The sequence below is a fragment of the Numenius arquata genome, chromosome 12 (assembly GCF_964106895.1).
Source record: "Numenius arquata chromosome 12, bNumArq3.hap1.1, whole genome shotgun sequence".
Taxonomy (NCBI): domain Eukaryota; kingdom Metazoa; phylum Chordata; class Aves; order Charadriiformes; family Scolopacidae; genus Numenius; species Numenius arquata.
The window spans coordinates 8,375,502-8,390,535 of NC_133587.1; the positions used below are offsets into that span (position 1 = coordinate 8,375,502).

Below are 15,034 nucleotides of genomic sequence, written 5' to 3' on the forward strand. Positions count from 1 at the left end.
CTCAAGGTGCGCATCAGGCCTCCACCCTATGTCCATCCTCTTTGAGGCTGGGTGCTCTCTGCTTCTCGGGTATATATTTATGTGTTGCTCTCTGTCGGGGATCGCTGTAGGAGATGGGCTGTCATTGCACATCCAGTGATGCTAACTGCATCCACTGCAGTGGCTTGTGTGCTCAGAGTCACCCATGGCCACAGGTACCTGCTTTATCCCAGTATATTCATTTAGATCCCTTGCAACAGCTTGCCTATCACTGGAATAACCATAACGATAATAACTATTCTCATTATATTTGTACTACTTTGCAGCATCTCTCTGATTTTTAGCACGTCTGTACATCTGTCATTGCAGACGTGCTTTATTTTAACTCTGGGTAAATAATTTTTTTCTTCAAAACATATTGCTTTCACTTTTAAAAGCAAACAAGCAGGCTGTAGAGTGATTTTGCTCTCAAACTTGCACTTTTCAGTATTCCTGCTGCATCGCAAGCTAGCAAGTAAGCACAGCGGCTCTTGCTGGTTTTGGAATTTCCACTTTCTAGAAAAAGTCTTGTTTATAAAGTTGGACCCAATGATGCTATCAGTCTTCCTGTACTTCTCCCTGCAACAGTTAAAAGGAAATCACAGCTCTCTAGGAAGGTTTTATATTCACAACTTATAGATGGCAATAGTGATAATTTGTTAAATATATATTAGATATAGTTAAAATGCACAATAGACTTAAAAATATAGAAAACTAAGAATTTATAGTTTCTTACATCACTCCCTTCTGGTCTGCAGCTGCAGCAAGAGCTCAGTGCTTCTGGGTGTTTGGGGCGTGGGACTTGCTTATCAAAAGCAGCCAGAGAGTTTGGTGTAATGGGGTAAATCCTTTGCTAACGGGGTGTGGGAGTCCTCAGCAGTCGGTTCTGGAGCAGTGAACAGCTCTACTCTGCCAGGCACCAATGGGAAGAGCAGGACAGCCTTGGCAAGCAAGGAGTTAAAAAGGGTGATGTTTGACTTTGAGCTGAAGGTCCTGGGGAGGCTGCGTCCACAGTAAGTGTTGCCCCAGACCTGTGAGTCCCAAGGCATGTGCTGGCTGGCATTTTATCACGAGTAAAGCCACTATTGCAAGTGCTCTTTTGTGCCGTAAATGCCTTTTACAGCCCATATGTATTGTAATTGTGTAAGTTGAGATACATCTACTCAAAATCAGCCAAATGACTTGAAACATGAATCAGTCTTTTGGCCAGGACAATACACTATAGAAAACTGTGGCGGGATGGCATTATGGCATGTATAGTGTGAATGGAAGGCGGCTTGTGTATTGGTTTTGATGATAGTGAGGAAGCAGGGCTGCGGATCACGGTCCTTTGTGGGAGATGTGAGTGGAAATTTTAAGACTGTCCACAGCGATGTTCCCCTTTTCTGTTGTGTCAAGTCTGAAATTTCTCACCGTGCCCCAAACAGGGAACTAAATGCCATTAGTAGTCTGACTGTTTCATGAATGATCAAAAAACTCCCGGGGATTGCAAAAAATAGCAAACTATTTTCAACAATTATCTTTGAACTTAATGATGCAAAATTAATGATGCGATTTTCTCAGGCAAATTAAAGATAAAAAAGACACCAACATTTTTTAAAAAACCTTTCAGTTGTTTCCCAGATCCATCCAAAAGAGATGTTTGCTATTTGACCCCAGTAAACAACTTTAAATATTTAATGCAAGCTCCAAGCTCCAGTTCTCTCACTGAATTTCTAAATTAATGAACTGAAATAGAGGGTTTAAGTTATGGAAAATTGAAGTATGGAAAAAAGTTATCTTAGAACTGGGATCATAACTCAGTCACAGACTGCTGAACATACATTACAATGTAGGTTTTTAAGCATCTTAACCTGAGGCAAAAGCGCAGCATCTGGGGAAGGTGGGAAATGGCTAAGGAAAAAAGCGCAGGTATGTGGGAATAGTTATAGAGTTAGCAAAACTGAGAGTGGTACTGTAATCTTAAATGATTCAATTTTTTTGCAACATGTGAGGTTCTGCAGAGAGTATATGAAATAAATTTGCTATCTTGCTATTTTCTTGATAGTTTAGAAAAAGCACTTTCTCTGCTCCACACAGTCTGTGGCTGGAGTCCAGCACTTAAAGCTGGATGTATATCTTCTCTGCTCTAAAGCTGCAGAGCAATGGGATGAACCAGGGGAATAAATTACAGATGTCTCTGCCGGGAGGCCCACCTGATTTTTGCATTAGCTAAAGGTGGTCACCTTCCAGGTTAATCTCATGCCTTGCAGTGCATTAAAGTAAGGCGTCAGCAGAGTGGAGCACAAGGCCTGCTCTGTAGTTCTCTCTGCAAAAAGATGTTCAGAACTGGGGAGGATCAGGGAGGTTTTGTTCTCTTTGAGTTTCTGTTTGGTTTGTTCTCTCTAAGCAAAAGAGGAGTGTGTCTCAGCAAATCCCACCATTTGTGAACACTGAAGAGTAACAAATATTAATCAGGAGGATTAAGAGTTTGCCCTTTTTTGCTGTGCAAATGAGAAAATTTCAGAGTAAATGGGACACCTTCTGCTTTTCCGTGCTATTATAGCTGCTGAAACCCCAGCAAACCTTCCTGCCCACAGGTTTACTCCCTGGCTGAAATGTGCTGCCTGCCCCAGGTGTTCTTGTAATCCCACGGGGAAATTGTCAGACATAAAGTGGGTGATCCCAGAAAAACACTGCAAAACAGGAAAAAATCTAAGGATCACACACAGAAAAATGCAAAAGAGTGTGGCTGCAGAAACGGAGTTGCCATAGCTGTTAGAGACTCAGCGAGACAGGGTGGAATCCAGTGTTTTGGAAGGTTTCCCCGTATGACACAAGATTTTGGAATTTTACAGCTGGTAAATCCTTATTAACACAGGCAGCCACTACTGGCCTGGATTCTCTGGCTCACTGTTTACTATGGGGGCGCCTAGTGGAAGTATGCCTGGTCCTGATTATTCAGCTTTGAATCTTAATTGTTTAAAGAGAATATTAAAAAATAATAATAATTTTTGGAATAAACAACAGGCAGAGAGACAAGCTCCCATCACCTGTTGACAGAAAATTGATCCTGTAGAAAGCTGGCATGGGGAGTGGAATTCCCTATTCTCCCACTTAGTCATCACATCCTGGTGTGACTCATTTTATTACATGGAGGTTCCCAGTGGTTTTATTTTGAGAGGAGCTTTTGTTTAATAATTTATACACACACACACACACACAAACACACGTATAATCTTAAAAAAACAACAAATGTATTGTGATGAATTGGCATAAGGAATCATTTGGAAGAGCCCTAGAATGACAGACTGCCCCTGCTGCTTCACTACTCAACTACTGTATTTATGTTTTATTTTAGTGTGAATTCAATTCCTCAACAATAGATGGGGAGAAGTCTTCTCTAGAGTTGCTCTCACTGTGCAAAATGTCAAATTTGGGGCTGGGCTGGATGGCGGATGACTAATCCTTTGGCCTTTTACCTCCCAGACCTTGACTTGTATCTTTGGCCTTGGTGACTCAAACTTCTGTCCTCAGTGAAATGAAGGCACTGGCCTCAGCTCATCATAAACACAGCTTCATTAACTGCAGTGGGCAGTCTTCCTTCAGAAAGAAAAAGAAATCCATGGAAATCAAGCTCAGTGAAAAATACAATTGCTTTACTTTTGTGAGTTCTAAATTCATTCATGCTGTATTTACTTAAAGTTTGAAAACTATTCTGAAGTTATTAGGAGACAACTGCGTAGGACTAGATGCTGAGCAGCCTTGCACTGACATGAAGCAGAATAACTTCCCAGCTGAAATCAGAATTCATCCCCCAAAAGAGCAGCAGAGATTGTGTGAGTTTTCTCCTGCCCATAAGGTTTCTGCATCCCAGAAGTGGTGTCTGTTCTGCAGGAAAGCATTCATTGTTGTTTGCTTTGTTCTTGGGGTGGTTCTAAAAAACCTTGACTGTTTTCCAGAGATGCTTCTCATCTGCTGATGAAAGCTGACAGAGATAATCATTGTGCTTTTTTGGAAGACCTTCCAAGAAACACAGTGAATAGGGACAATTCATTGCAAGCCCACAGGGAACTCTGCAGAAATGGCCAGTCAGGGCAGCTCTCCCACTAGCTACCAGACTCGGTTTCTTTGGGGAGTTAGCATGGTTTGCTGCTTGGGAAAAAGGTAACAGGTTGTTCATTAAGTAATTTGTGTAATGCTTGACTGAAAAGCAATAAAGTACATTTTCAAGCATAAAATCATATGCAGGCGCAGAATCACATACAGAATCGGCACAATAGTATACTTAGTCTTCAACTGGAGAGAACTGCAAAGAAAATTTCCTGAACCTCTCAGTCCATCAGTCATGCTTGTTCAAATAAAGCAGTAAGTTTGTTTCTCTGCTAGTTACTGACCCCAAAGTCATGAGTAAGGGATCGTGAATAATGTGTAAAGGCTGTAACTGGTTCAGAAAACCTTTAATTGGCTAATTAAAAAAAGCCCTATAAGGGGCTGCAGAGAATCACCCAAAATGTTCCTAATGCAGACTGACATTTTGATTTTCCCCAAAGTTTGAAGCAAGACTCTTGGTATGATCACAGTTTGAGTTAGAGAGGGTAGAATTACCTTCTTCCAACAACTCATTCATTCCTCCAAAGAGTGCTGACACAATCAGATCTCTCATCAGGGTTTAATGCTAAGTCTCATAGTCCTGAAGCAGCACAAAAATCTCTATTTCCTGAACATTTCACTGACCTGTGGTGTTAAAGACTTGCCAACTAAGACAAACCATTAAATGAGCAGGGAACCACAACAGTAAAAATACTGCGTGAGGCAGCAGCGGCTGGTAAGACCTCAGGGTCTAAATCCAAAAATATTTTATCATCTTCAGTGGAACTACTGCTCTTTTCAGAGGCGCGGATTGAATTCCCCGCAGCGGAGGTAGAATTTGAGACACCCCACACGTGGACATGGCACCAAGTTCCTGTGTGATCCACACATGTACCGGGACACCCTTATAGTGCCTCTGGCTGGTGTGTATCAATGCCAGGACAGCCCAGCACTGAATGGAACTGGCAGAGCACACGTTCTCTGCATCTGTGAGCTTTCACCGTACTTCAGCAAAAATGATGCTGTTGCTCTTTTGCAGTTTTCTTACCTCTCCACTGTCGAAGCAGGTTCCATTATATGCAATAAACAGCTATCTGTACTTGTAGACTGTAGATTAAGTTATCAGTCAAGCTGGGGCTTAATCTTCTCTGTTTGCAAGCACGGAGGGGACCACTCATTATCCCCTTTGTGGCATGACAGAGTTACAGGGTAATTAAGGCCAGATGGGACCTCAGGAGGTTTGCTCAAAGCAAAATGCATCTGTAGTGTTTAGGCATCACCTGGGTTGCAACACTGGCACTGGAGAAAAGGGCCCACTTCACATACCCAACTCGTGACATATGTTTTGTACTGGGAGCTGTGCTTCACCATCTATCAGCATTATGATTTTTAACACATCCGTACAATAAAAATGCCATTTTTTACTTTCTTCAAACATCGAGTTTAGTTTCCTCCTAAAAAATTCTCATTTGTGCACATTCTAAAGATGATAAATGTGTTGACAGTTCAGTGCAAGTTTTCTCTGTTCAAAATTTCCTCGAATTGTCCTACAGATGGGCCTGAGATGTCTCAGTTTATTCCTCCTGCTCTCCATTAACTCTCTGAGTGCGCATAATCAAAAGATTTCTTTTCATTACCAGCAAAAAGGACAGGCTAAAGTAGAGAGATACTTCTGAATGCAGTTGTATTTTTCATTTTATTAACAGCCTCCTCCTTCCTTCTGCCAAAAGCTCACCGTAATGTGCGTATCCAGAGGGGTTAAAGGAAAAGCAAATATTGATTGTCTCGAGCTAAAGTTTGTACATTTGCAACTATAAAAGTGAAGCAGTGAGACAGATGGAGCCACATCATGATATTTAATCATAAAGGTCAGGGAGTGAGCTGCAGAGTGGTTATATTCAACAGGGCTTCAGTGCTTAAAGAACAGGGATTGCTGCTGATGACAGATACGTTAGAAACCTGTGTAGCTGCCACGAGCCTGAATATATCCAAACAGGAGCATCTATCATCATTAGAATGATAACCCCAAATACATTTATTTCTTGTTTGGTTGGGCTTATTCTCATTCTTACTCTTAATCCCTATAGACTTTGGACTCAGCCTAAGCATCATTTGATTTTTATGGCTGGCTTCATTAGCTTTTAGTGCAATTTCAGTGGCTTGGTTACTAAATCAAATCCACTGTGATTGTGGTTGCATATGCTTCACAGGCCTCTTGAACACAGCAGATGACTTGGAGGCCTATTTCTCCTTTATTTTATGCATTTTGGACCAACAAATCCTTTTGATTTCTACCTTCTTTGTGAAGTTAGTGCTGTTGTATCTGCACAGACTGTTTGAATTTAGCAGTACAGAAACAAAGATGAAAACATTCTGCCTGGAGGAAAACCAGTGTCAAATATTCCCGCTTGGCTGTCCTCGTTGTCAGGACATCTTCATATTGCATTGCTTAGACAGTTCCCGATGTGTGTCTCTATCAGAGCTCTATATTGTTTCTTCCTTTTCCCTCCTTTTTTCCTCAGAGAACTATAAAAATTTCTCTTTCGGTTTTCTTCTGGGGGTGTGTGAGAAGGTTCCTTAACACATACTATCATAGTTTCTTTTCGCTAAGATCACCTAGAAGAGGAATTAAGCATTTACTGTCCTTGTCATCAGACAATGCATTTAGTATTTGCTGGATTAAAGCCCTGGTATTTGCTGGCTTCCCCTTCCCTGAGATATTTACCATTTCAACTACAGTGAAGCTTTAGCTGCATTAATAGGGTTATAGATTTAACCTGAAATGGTCCAAAGTAGTGGCCAAAGCGAATACTTATTGTTAAAAAATTGAGTATTTTCCATTCCTGTGCACAGCGGTCCTTTGGGATGTGCGGGCTAAACAGCACATGGGGCGAGAGCCTTGCTGGCTCTGGTTACACAGCTTGCTTAGGCCGTCTCTGCTCCGGCAGTCCGTCACTAATCCACATGTTAGCGCAGAAAAGACAACTGACTCACTGTGGAGCAACTTGAAACACTTAAAAAAGTCTGAATTATTTAGCATTTTCTCCTTGCACCAGAATGGTGTGGCAGTAGCGGTGGGAGGTGTTGGGAGGCCCAGGCGCTCTTCTCCCCTCTCCCCCTGAGAGGCTTTTCCTCACAGGTAACCGACGGATGGAGTCAATCTTCCAGCTCTTCCTCAGCTGCCTCCACGTCCCTGGCGGGAAGGATCGGGAGTGAGGAGGCCCAGCCAGGGCTGTGTGCCCACCCCTGCTCCACCACAGACCAGGCATCCTGCACAAAGGCCCTGGGGGAGCCCGCCTGCCATGAGGGAGGAAGGGGCACCCTGTTGGCGCGGACCCAGGGAAAACCCTTCTCTCCCTCCTGTGTGTTTAGGGGCCAGAACACAGCCGAGGCGTCTCGGGTGTGGGGTGCTGGGGGAGGCCAGGCCCTGCCTGCTGCGGAGGGGGGCAGGCTGGGAGGGACCCCCGGGCTGAAGGACACGGAGCTGGGGCCAGCAGGGCCCTCCCTGGGGCTGCGGCCATGGAGCAGCAGCCCAGAGAGCCGAGCACATCTGTCAGCTCATTGTCTGCGCGGAGCCGAGAACAAAGAGGAAAACAACAGAAAAAAAAAAATGCAAAATGCATTTAAAAATACTCTTTCAATTTCCCTTTTTGCCAGAAGCAGAAGTACTTAAATAACAGAGGACAAAAGCAGCTCTTGCAGAATTTCCAAGAATTGGGAAAAATAAAAAGTCCTGTGAGAAGGACTGTTTTTAGGAGACTTCCACCCCTGTCCCGCCAGACCTGGGTGTGCAGTCTGGGGAACCCCTGCAGAAACGCGCCCGCAGCGGCCTCCCCCTCTCCAAAGCAAACACCAGCCTCGCGGCTGCAGTATTTCAAGTCACGTCGGTTCCTTGGGATACATGTCCCTTATTCATTTTAAAATGAAGCTTTCAAAAAGGTATGAGGCAATTTTTTGTTCCCATCAGTATTTTTCTTCTGCAAATTGTGTGGCTAAAAGGCTCAGCAGAATATAAAAATCAAAGGGGTAGAGATTAAAATCTGAAATAAAAAAAAATAAAAGTAATAAGGAAGGCATTGCTAAAAGATGTTTCTGGGAAGTGTGGGCGACAGTAGATTTAAGAAATATTTGTATCCAGATGAAGCATCCAGTTTGTGTACAAATGTCCTGTCACTACTGATGTACTCTTATAAAGCTCGGGGGTTACTTTGATGGTATTCCATACAAGGGGATCAAATTTTATTTTCCACTATAAATACGATTTTGTGTAACAGAATGGAGACGAGCTGTGTGGATGTAATTAAGAACAGAAAGACTTCCAGTGGTTCAGAGGTAGAGGCTGTCGCATGTGCGATGAGGTGCTTTTACACTGAGTACGGTGAAGATTTGGTGCTTTACAGTGACTTTAGGACTGCTGGTGGCCTCTGTCACAGCCTGCAGTGGTGGGAGTGCTAAGGCGCAGATCCACAGTTAGACACATTGGGCTTGTTCCTCGATCAGAGATGTGCTGCTAGATATCACATGATGAGGCTTCATATAGCGCTTATAAGAAGTATAAATAGTAAGAAGGCACGCATAACAGAAATCAAGCACTCTATATAGTTGGTTTCCCAATTACAGTAAGAATATGTCCCTGTTGAACTACATCTAGAAGAACCCACACTCCCGTGAGAATTCAGAGCATCTGCCAGTTTCACTGTGCAGCACTTCTAAAAAACAGCCCTGAAGTGTCTCAGTTTGCTTGCTTTCACCTCTATGCATGCCTTACAAGATCTGGATTCTTAGCTAGTCCTTCCTCCACCTCCTCGCCCATTCCGCCGCTTACCGCACTGGTGGGGAACCATGTGGCCTTAGCTTAGATAGCGGGAAGTTTGTTGAGCTGCTGACTGAATGTGACCGTTAATGAGTTATCTGACCTTCTGCTGCCCTCCATCAGTGAAGCTGGCTTAAAATCAAGTCTGGTAGAAAGCAGATGTTGCACCTGTGCTAAATATTTCATTCCTCAGTTCGGCTAATTTCTACAAAAACACTTAATTTCAATATGTATTTTAGCTTTTTCCTGGCGAGAGAAGTGTTCAATGATGTGTTTAAATTAAATGCTGCTGCTTTTGGTTAGGACTGGGAAGGTGCTTGAAAGTCCATTTTGAGAACTTTGCTAAGTTGATGCCCTCAATTTGTCTCCTTTTTTTAAGTCAAGCTTTATGATTAAAAAAAATACAGTGAGGTTAATATTGTGATATTCTTCCAGATGGGCAGCAGATCTGGGAAATGGAGGCAACAGTGGACAAAGATAAGAGCCAGCCTGTAAGTATGCAAAACATTGGATGTCCTCTCCTTGAGCTTCTCAGACAGCAAGTTGTATTCAAGGGGTAGTTTTCAAAGAGCGTCTCAAAAGCAGAAAGAGCAGCTATCTTACTGCTGTGATGAACAAATGTCAAATGCTTCAGCAATAAATGTGTTCCAAAAAGAAACTATTCATTTAGCAGTAACCCACAGCAAACTGAATAACGGCTAGATTTTGTGTTCTTGCAGAAGACTCTATTGTATCAGCCCGCTCCTCTGCAGGATGCTGGCTGTCCTGACTTCCTTTGGCCTGTATGGAAGTCTTGGGTGCTCTGTACTTTGCAGGACAGGACTTGTACTATAGTATTTAAAATGAACGTTGGTCTTTCAAGGGAATGAGCCTCTTTGTTCGCTTTGCTTAATGGGACCTTACTGTAGTTGTTCAGTGCATTTAGGAGCTAGCACTCGCATTGCCATGGGCCATGCCTGCCCTTGCGGAAGAGAACGGGACACTTCTTGTTAATTTCCATGGAAGCAGGATATGGCTGTGTATAAGAAAAAAGCCTATAAAATAATAAAGTTTATTCTAACAAAAAGAGGGAATTCTGCCATACGTACTTGTTCATCAAGCACAGTGTGATTAACAGCGCTGCTGCATTTACCACCATTCTGTGTGCTTTACTTCTAGCTGAGACCTCTCTCTCCAAATTCAGGCAACATCAAGTACAAGAGAGGATACAGTACATAGAAACCAGCTTCCTAGTACCAAAAATCTTCTAGTCTTTCACCATCTGCCCTTTTTTTCCCTTTCTTCTTCTTATACCGTTCTTTATAGGGATGAACAGGAAGATTTCTCTTCCTTTATGCCTGGACGTGTAACAGGGAGATCCACACAAGAATCTGCAGTCAGCCTCAGTTACTAATTCTGTATTGTCACTTTTCGTTGTTTCAGAGCATGCTCTTTGTAGAAATACCAGAGTACCGTAACAAGCACATTCGCACAGCTGTGAAGGTGAATTTCTACGTCATCAATGGGAAAAGAAAAAGAAGCCAACCCCAGCATTTTACCTATCACCCAGGTAATTCTCAAAGACAGAGAAAGATTTTAATTTCTGCTGTGTTGTTTTCTTCCTGTTATTTGAGGATCTAAATTTTACTAATTTAATTCAGCTGAGTGCAGCTAAGCACTCAGCGACTGTTTGGTTTAAAGGATGCATGTGATTTATGATCAGGAATTTCCCATAAATTTAAGTAGACAGTTATCTTGGCAATGGGCTGATGCTGCCCCATTCACTTGATGGAAGTTTGCCAACAGCCTCAGTGGGAGCAGACTCAGTCTGTGACATGATGTGACCCTGTGAAAACCATGAGCGTTGCCTTCCCCAGCTGACGTGTATGACAGTAAGATAACATCAGATCTGGGAAAGTAACAAGGGCTTGGTATGGAGGAAGGCGAGCAATATATATTCTCCAGAGTGAGGCTGGTTGAGGAAAATATGAATGCTTTTCTGATGTTCTTCCTCTTGGGAATTGGTGAGCTATGTCACAATAAATGCTAAAGGATTACTAATGAGATTCCCAGAATTTCTCAGCTTTGGCTGGGAGAAAAATATTGTGAGAAAATCAGAGTATTGTGTTTGTGGAAACCAGAAAGCGTAATATAACAGTACCAGATTTTTTTCAAACTTCAAAATGATGTCTTAATTTGACTGTTTTCTAAGGATGGGCAAACATTCATTCTGGTTCTTATTTTGGTCTCCTCCAGCCTGGAAATCTCTGATCCTCTCCCTGAATTTATGAACTGTATAGGGTATGTGAAGGTTTTGTATAGTTGCTAAATTGTTCTCCTGTGGAATAGTATTGATAAGTACAATACTATCTTAATACAATCCATAAAATAGACCACTTCAGAGAAGGAATTCCTATACCTCCAAAAAAATAACCCCGTTGCATGACTGTTATATGGTTTCCGTTGTATGATATTTCAGTACTGAGTTTTGGGGAATATTTTACCAAAAAAGCATTAGAAATGTGAGAACTTGTCTGTAGAGGGAAATCATTTATCCACACCAAGACTCACACAACTCTTACTAAGTCATGTTTTTTTAAATGATGGTGTCAGAAAAGTCTTCAGCTCTCAGTACTGAGGAAGTTATATGCAGCAAAGGAACTAAAAAGAAAGCTTTAAAACAATTCAGCTCTGCCTTTGGTCACTAGTTAAATGTTTGACAGAAAAATAAGGAGTTGTATATGTCATAGTATTTCTATTTATTCAGTCTTCCTTTGAGATGGAAGTACTACATGAAACACCTTTCTATGGCTTCTTACTTTGCTTATATTCCAGAATGGCCCTTAAATGAATTAAAATATGAGCTAAAGTATTGAACTTTTCGATTTTTAGAAATTTGTGGTTAAATAGATCATTATAGATTTTCAAGAACATCTTAGCACAGAGGGCTTTCAAGAAGGACTCTGCCATGATTGCATATACGTGATTTATTAAACTTGATGCCTGCGAGATATGAGCTTGCACATGCAAATGTTGTAAACGGCTTAAGTCTGTTATTACTTCAAGGAAATTCTCTCTGTTTCTTATCAGCTTGTTACAAATAATGTCCTTTGCATGCTTTATTCTAGTACCATCAATCAAAACAGAGCCCATTGATGACTATGATCCAGCCTTAATCTGCAATACAGTACACAGTGGTCTGGGAACAGTAACACAGCCTTACTATTCACAGCACACAATGGTCACCGAATCCCCTTCCTGTCTTGTGGCCACTATGGCTCCTTGCCAGCAGTTGCGCTCAGGCCTTTCTTCTCCTGATTCTCGATACCATCAGCAGAATCCAGCCGCTGTAATATACCAAAGAAGCAAGAGCCTTAGCCCGAGCCAACTGGGCTACCAGCAATCCAATTTGATGGCTACACCAGTTGCTATTTCAGACGCCCATAGGTCAGTGCTGGTGCACACTGGTTCTCCAGGCCAAACTTCAGCGGTGCTCCACCACTCTCCAGGCAACCAGCAGTCTTCTCCAGTGATTCACTATTCTCCAACCAACCAGCAGCTGAGGTGTGGAAGTCACCAAGAATTTCAGCACATCATGTGCTGTGAAAATTTTACGTCCAACGTTGCAAGATCCAACCAGCCCCAGGTCAGTCAAGCACAAAGGTTAAGTCCCAGTTCATATCCTACCGTGATTCAGCAGCAGACAGCCTCAGGCCAGCGAGCAGCAAAAAATGGACCACCGGTTAGTGACCAGAAAGAAGTGTTACCAGCTGGAGTCACTATTAAACAGGAACAGAATCTGGACCAAGCATATCTGGACGACGGTAAGTACTGCTCTTCTCTTCTATGGGTTGGGTTGTTGGAGGAAGGGAGGGAGGAAATTTAGGACTTACGAATCCCACCTGTTCCTTGGCACAAAAACACTATGGCCTCTTTTTGATGGGTGTGCATATTTGCTGTTTGCTCATGTTGCATTTTGGTGTGTCATCAACTGCATTTTTGGTAGATGGGAATGCACTTTGGCAACCGAGCAAAAAACATAGTGTTCTGCAGAAACCCTCTGTCTTGCTTCGTGCCATGGAGTGAGCTGTCAGGTTTCAAGCTGTTGCCATTTTGTTTCCATTTGCAAAAAGTTAGTTTGAAAAATGGAGAATCTGAAGCAAAATGCACTTTTAAATTATTTTTTTATTATTCATATCAGGGCAAAGTCCACTTTGTAAAATGCTTTTGTACATTTTGTACCGAAAAAAAAAAAGAAGCTCATTGAGCAGTCTATCAAGGCCTGTAATGAATGGGGTAGTGCTGCAGGCAAAACTATTGCAGATGTTCTAGATGAACAGTAGGACATTGATAAGTAAAACAATGCTGTTTCTTTGTTGTAAGCCAGCAGATTTAGCCTTTAAGAATGAATATAAGTTAGAGTAAACCTTTCTTTGAACATATCCTGCTTATTCTTAGGTAGGCAGCTATTGGCAATCTGGTTGATTGGTTCTTTTATTAAAGTATGTTCCTTGCAAGAGGAAATCAATATAAAGTTAATAGTGCAGCTAGACGCTGCAATCATAAAGGCCAGTAGCAAACCCGACACTGATTTTAGTGGGAGCGGAGTGAGGTTGCTGGATATATTGCTGCAAATATAGGGTGTTCTTATGCATATAAGTACAGACCTGATTTTCACGTATATTCACTGTGGCTGTCCTCTAAGTCTAGACAATTGCATGCACGGTTTGATCTTGTAAATGCGCACCATTATGTGCTTTGTAAGCACTCAGTAGTTTGAGATTTTTACTGCAATTACTCACCTAGAGTTGTGAAATTGTGCCCATGAAAGTTTTACTTTCTTCAACTCTGGTACTGTGTGCTTTGTGGCTGTATTCTGTACAGTCTTCATTGCTGTTTCTGTGGGCAGAGTAGAGTTTGGATAGTTTTCTCTGTTAGTCTGTGTTTGAAATGTGGTTGATATAGCTTTGGTGCCATCACAGTAAAATCTAGAGAGTTTTTACTGGTTTCCATGTCTGAAAAGCAGTGTTGGATTGGGTTTTAACAGTGAATTTGATTTAGGAGTTTTGCTGGATCTGCAAGAAAATAGCTAAGTAATATCCACTTCCCATTCAGGGAATGGGGCATGATAACAAAGCAAGATAATCTTTCTAGTAGTAAAATTGAACGCTGTGTTTTAAGGAACTTTTAATATGAGAAGCTGAGAGGTTCTTCCATGCTTCTAAAAATACTTGGTACAAACCTTGTAAAAGAAATAAAAAAGAAAGAATCTAGAAGTAAAAGCTAGCAAACTTCAGAGTTGAGCCAAAGTCCACTTAAATGGACTGCAAAATTTATTTCACTGGGTTTTGAATCAGGCCAGTAATATCTAACTATAGCATAGCTCACAAGGGATGTAGTCAACCTCTGTGCTAAGAGGAGCCATTAGGCAGAATAGCAGCAAGTTAATAATGAAATTCCAGGCTTCTGTTTGGCTGACTGGATCATCTTGAATTGATTGCAACTAGACATTAATTTATCAATTATGCCACCCAACTCAGGCCAGGCGAGATCGGTCACATGCAGTCCCTTTACTGGCCTCAGTGAGTTTACATTAGCTAGAAGTGTGACTTGGAGAATTGTGATTTACTTTAGGACTTTGCAAAACATTTCATTCTGAAATGTTCAGGACTTGAATTGAAAAGCCACTTTGTTTGCTGCTGGGGAAAAGTGACTCAGAACATAACAAAAGCCATATTTTTCCTAACTAGAAAGTTTATTTTTGTGCTTTAAAGTATTAAAAGAAAGCAAACCCAAAGGATTATGGAGGCTTTACCCTCAAATCCCTTTTATCCAGAAAGCTCATCTGAGATAAAGTGAGCTGTTAGGTCTTGCTGTGATTTTTCACAGATAGATACTGAGATGATGGTTCCCCAGCCAGGCCTGGCATGAACGCACTGCACTGCCGCTGATGCACAGACTCTTAGGCAACCACTGTTTCAGTGTCTATTGCTTCCCTTCTCTCTTCTTCCCTTCCCCCATCTTCCTCCTCCCTCTTCTTTGTTCTTCTTTATCCATATTTCTGCTGACAGTCCAGCTTTCGTCCCTTTGTACGGTTGTGACCTCCTCCTGTCAACTCTTGTCCTCTGCCTATGCGGTTAATGCTCAGCCTTG

The 15,034-nt window shown here is 42.0% G+C and overlaps 1 protein-coding gene across 1 annotated transcript in view; it reads left to right on the forward strand.

Annotated features, from left to right (window-relative positions):
- Window positions 1-13,521, forward strand: part of NFATC2 (nuclear factor of activated T cells 2) — a 59,655-nt gene extending 46,134 nt beyond the window's left edge. Inside the window, exons 7-10 of the mRNA XM_074157585.1 lie at window positions 9,338-9,393; window positions 10,325-10,451; window positions 12,010-12,705; window positions 13,385-13,521. Coding sequence (XP_074013686.1) covers window positions 9,338-9,393; window positions 10,325-10,451; window positions 12,010-12,705; window positions 13,385-13,521 — 1,016 coding nt within the window. The remainder of the gene's footprint in view (window positions 1-9,337; window positions 9,394-10,324; window positions 10,452-12,009; window positions 12,706-13,384) is intronic.
- Window positions 13,522-15,034: the final 1,513 nt, after the last annotated feature.